A 5,259-nucleotide genomic window follows, 5' to 3' on the forward strand; every position below is an offset into this window, starting at 1 on the left:
TCCACTATTGTCATGGAAAATGAGTTTCACCAGGATTATGACGTCAGAGACTGTGCTGCTGTCAAGGTCAGTGCAACGCTGAGACAACTGCATACATGACAAATGCATTTAGCATCATATGCAATCGGGCACCAGATCCATATGTGTGTGGAGCCTGATGTTTGGTGCAATAGGAGATAAATACACCCATAGCCCAGTCCTCAAGTGACTACTTTATACTTAATTGAAGAAGATAAATCTATAGTCAAGAGAAATCATTCCCATTACTATGCAGTAGTAAGCTTCAACATGCTGAGGAAGCTAATGAAACTCAGAAGAGGCAAGGATCCTGTGGCCTGTTTCAGGAAAGAAGACTTGAACTGCGTCCTGGATAGAATTTGTGTAGGTGGAGTAGGGTTGAGGTTTTTAATGGGGAGAGGTATGAGAAAGTAATGTGTAATAAGGTGGGAATGCAGGGAAGAGGGTAAGGCAGAAAGAACAGAATTCAGATTAAGAATTTTGGTCAGTGCTGTGGTTGAAAACAACATTGAGGAAATTCAGTTGAAGCCAGGTTAAGCAGTTGGAAGATTTTTTTAATAAGCAACAAGGCCGTTTGAGAAGTTTCTGGGGCCAGGTTGTGCCATAGCAAGTGGACCTGGTGGGAGGTCCTGGGTTCGTCTCCCAGGACCTCTCTATATTTACCAAGGCCCTGCAGTCTGGGCTGGCCAAAACTGGAAGTGGATCAGTATGGGGACCCAGTTTGGTTATCTCTTTATCTTTCTCATGGGAGAAATTAATTAATAAATAAACAAGCAAACTTTAATAAGAAGGTTCTGAGTAGAGAAACTTACGTGAACCAAGAGGGGTATGAAGAAGATTCATCTTGAGGCAGACTTGAAGATGCAACAGATAGAATTGATTGGAAGGCATGAAAGGTCAGTTAGAACAAATAAATGATAATGTTTAAGGTGATCAAAATGCTAAGTACTCTGAGACCAGTAGTTAGGGTGATGGCTATGTGGCTGAACTCCCATGTAGTCGACCGCGATTCAACTCCTGGACCTGGTGGCTTAAACTCATGCTGGGCGCATGTACCTACGTGCCCAAGATCCCAAGGAGAATGGAGGAGAAGAGATTGTGGCATGGTCATCGCCCCTGGGGGGTGATTTTTCGTTTTCTATCTCTCTGTCTCTGCCTTTCTGGCAAGCACACGCCCCCCATAGCAAAAACCTCTCCAAAAAAAAAAAAAAAAGAAAAATGAAATGCTAATTACTCTGATTGCATCATTACACATTGTATACATACATAGAAACATGCTGTACTCCATTAACACATTCAATTATTGTGTCAATTACAAAATTTTTAAATGTAAATAGGTTAAGACTATCATGACATTGGGGTCAGTAAGTGGCATGGTGGTTGAGGCACTGGACTCCCAAATGGCCGACCATGGTTCAAATCCCAGGCCTGGCGGCTTGCTTTCTCACTTTCCCTCTCTCTTTCTGTCTCTCTCTGGTGAGCACAAGTGCCCTATAGCAAATTAAATAATAATAATAAATAAAATTAAATCCATAACTTTTTACAAACAAAACTATAATGACATTAATTAGGGCAAAGTAGTATCGCCATGCTAATTTTTCAAGGTAGAAAACTATAATAGGGAATTAGGAAGTCAGGAAAAAAGTCAGGTGAAGTTGAAATGTTCTCAGATTTTCTTCCTGCCTCCCTCCCCATTCAGTCCTTATTATCTTCACCAAGATCATCACCACAGACTTCTCTGTTCCTGACATCAGGCCCCTCCAGCTACCCACTGATGTGTGTCTGCATCCAGTACTTTTAACCATTATACCATATGACTAGGCATTTATAGAAACCGTCAAAAGGACTATTGGCTTATGGGAAAAAATAGTGTATTTTACTTTAGATATTTTGAATCTAAGCAAGCTATAAGATACATTTTATAGTAAGTTGAAATCAAAAGACTGGAGCTAAAGGAAACAAACATATTGGGGATTGGGGGGATAAGAACCAGCCCTATAGCCTAGTGGTTAAAGGAGCCAGATCCTACATAGCCAATAGCAGTTTGAATCCTGGACCTGATGGCTTAAAAAACATGCCGGGTACATGTGCATGTGTGCCCAACACCAGCAAGATGAAGAATGGATGAGAAGTAATTGCACTCGGACCGTGCCCATGGGGAAGGGTGGTGCCTTCTCCCTGTCCCTTCTCTCTCTATCTGCCTCTGGCAACTGCACATGCCTTCTGAGTATTGTAAATAAATAAATAAATAAATAAAAACAAAAGGCCCAAAATTAGATTAGGGAGCTTCCGGGGAAACAGCAGTTAGCGTAATGGCTATGTCGCTGGACTCCCATGTAGTCGACCGCGGTTCGCGTCCCGGACCCGGTGGCTTCAAACTCACGCCGGGCACATGTGCGTGCGTGCCCAAGATCCCGAGAGGAGAATGGAGGAGAAGGGATTGCGGCGTGACCATCCCCTCTGGGGGGTGATTTCTCGCTTTCTGTCTCTCTGTCTCTGTCTGTCTGGCGAGCGCACGTGCCCTATAGCGAAAACCTCTCCAAAAAAAAAAAAAAGATTAGGGAGCTTCCAACGTATGGTGTGAAAGAAGATGAGGAAGGAGACTTAGCCTAGGTAATTTCTTAGCTCTGTAGCCCAGAAAAGTGCTTATAAGCAGGAAGGTAACTGACTAGAAATGTTACAAGAAGGTGGAGACAAAGGAGAACTGGGAAAGTCAGTGGAAAGCACAATTTTCAAAGTGACTCTTCTGGTAATAAACTGCCTAATAGCGTGCCATTTTAATAGAATTTCCTATTTAAAACATGAAAAGGTAAAAACTTCAGAGAAGCTTATGGAACTTTCAGGCATATCAAGCACACTAGAGTTGACTGTGGTCTGTGTAAATAGAATCCCCGTATATGAGAAGATTTTTGAAATCTGCAAAAATAAATAAAACACCAATGCTGCCTATACCAGGAACAAGCCCAGCAGGTAGAATTTTGTCTCGCTTGCGCAGAACCCACCAGAATCTTGCCCTACAGAGAAAACAGTTCACAGAGCAACAGCTGCCCTTCCCTGGCCATGCCTTCCCCTTTCCTTTCTCTCCTGCTTGCTGGCTGGAAGTCATAGTGAGCATCTTGGGCCACACGGAGAAGAGCAACGTCCTAGATATGACAGTGCAACGCCAAAGGAGGAGCCTATGCTCCTGATGTCGGACTTAAATCTACTTTGATCACAGCCTGCTGTTTGGATCCACTGAAAGAAATATTCTTTTCTAACTTGGTCTTCCCAAGTTTTGAAAGTACAAGATTCTGCAATTTCATGCCAACAAGATGGGAGGCGTGGAGAGGGAAGAGACAATAATTTTGGACAAGATGACGTTATGATATTCTTCTTGTATCAGCCCCTGTGAAGCCTCTTGTTCAGGTTGTTACTGTTCAAACATGCCATTCATTCATGTGTTTATATATAAACAAATATCTTCGGTGCCAGGGCTAAAATAGAGGTCAAGACTACAAGGCTGGCAGTTTAGTACTGGATCAACTTCAAAATATTCTGAAATCTTTTTCCTCCTTTAGGTCATTCATAGGCCATGGCGAAGAGGCTGGCATTTCCATGATGACAGAGAATATTCTTATTTCAGGCCTTTTGCTTGTGACACAAAACTCGAGTGGGTATGCCAGATTCCAAAAGGTAAGTGGTAGTTACTCCTTTTCACAATTCTCTCATGTTAGTATTGTGAATGCTGAGCCTTTTACTCTATAATTTTTAAAAGCCTATGAAAGTGCAATTAATATGAGGGAACTTCAAACAGTTTGTGGAAGGTGAAATTAACTTATTATGGTACACAAAATTTTGAAGGTCATGAATAATTTTTTTGTAAGATGCCTCTACCCTCATACATGAAGCACACGCTCCCTGACTCTTACTCTTCTTAGAAGATTATCTCATTGAAATTTAGTTATCATGGGAGAATTTATATAGACAATAAAAGCTAAGGATAAAGATAAAAGATAAAAGCTCTCATGTAGGGAGATTAGATTTTGGAATGAAAGATTATTTTAAATAAAAAGAGATGAAGTAGAATCATCTTAATTTTTAATTGCAAAATTTAAAAAAAACGAAGATAGTAATCTTGGAAGAGATAAGTAGGAGTCAAGAAATCAAAATTTGGCAGGTCCTGGTAAAATTTGGAAACATTTTTTTAATGGTGCATTATGTAAATTCAAAGTCAGAAAATCAGTTAGATTGATAGTAGAGCCTTTATAACAAAAATGAGGAATGGGAGGAATAAATATTCTTTTACTTAGTTTTTTACTAGGAAGATGTTAAGGAATATTAAGAAAATATTAAGATTTTTAAGTACCAAATTTTTAAAAGAATTATTTATTTACTTATATTATTTAATTTGCTGCAGGGCATGTGTGCTTACTAGAGAGTGATAGAGAGAGAAAGAGAGAGAGAAAGAAAAAGAGAGCAAGCTCCCAGGTGTGGGACTTGAACCACAGTCAGCCATGTGGGAGTCTACCTCCCTAACCACCGTGCCACCTGCTGGTCCACTTCAAATTGTTTTATACAAATATTAGAAATAGTAGTTAGTGGAAATGTACACAGAAAGTTCTAAAATGAATTCCTAGACTGGATGTAAACAAATCATTGACACTAAAAGTATATCCTCCAATAAGTTCTTGAAGAGCCCAAAGTTTACCATGAAACTGTCTATTAGAACATTGTTCTTTTTCCTAACAATGACCACCATATTGCCTTTAAAAGAACTTCAGAGGTGACATCAGTACAGTATCTGGTGAGTTCCTTTCACAAAAGCAAACTTTCAGAGCATCAGTAAAAGTACGTATATGTCTATTGATGGAATTTTTCTAAAGGGGAAATTATGCTGAGTCATTCCTGGTTATTTGATTAAACCTGGAAAAGGGGCAAAGGAAAATCAGTTTGGATACCTTTACAAGAGTTGGAAAGTAACTCATGTATATAATTAATTCAGACAGTATCTCTGGTTTGAAGCATTAGTGTAATCCTATTACTCTTAAGCATTTCTAGCATGCCACAGAAACTTATCATCCCTCCTCCAACATACTCTCCTTGGTAGTGGCTGCCCATGCCTTCTGGTTCACTGGTAGGGCAAACCCACGCATTTAGACAAGAGCAACTTCAGGAATAACAAACTATAACCACAGGATATAGTACAAAGACTATGTGGGGGTTTTTTATTATTTATTTATTTATTTATTTATTTATTTATTT

General features: G+C 39.7%; 1 protein-coding gene across 1 annotated transcript in view; it reads left to right on the top strand.

The window, feature by feature from the left end:
• LY75 (lymphocyte antigen 75) overlaps positions 1-5,259 on the top strand; it is a 192,109-nt gene that overhangs the window by 63,432 nt on the left and 123,418 nt on the right. The window contains exons 15-16 of the mRNA XM_027776510.1: positions 1-66; positions 3,576-3,690. The exon at positions 1-66 is cut by the window's left edge and continues 1 nt beyond it. Coding sequence (XP_027632311.1) covers positions 1-66; positions 3,576-3,690 — 181 coding nt within the window. The remainder of the gene's footprint in view (positions 67-3,575; positions 3,691-5,259) is intronic.

Source organism: Tupaia chinensis, unplaced genomic scaffold, assembly GCF_000334495.1.
Source record: "Tupaia chinensis unplaced genomic scaffold, TupChi_1.0 Scaffold000674_2, whole genome shotgun sequence".
Lineage (NCBI taxonomy): Eukaryota > Metazoa > Chordata > Mammalia > Scandentia > Tupaiidae > Tupaia > Tupaia belangeri.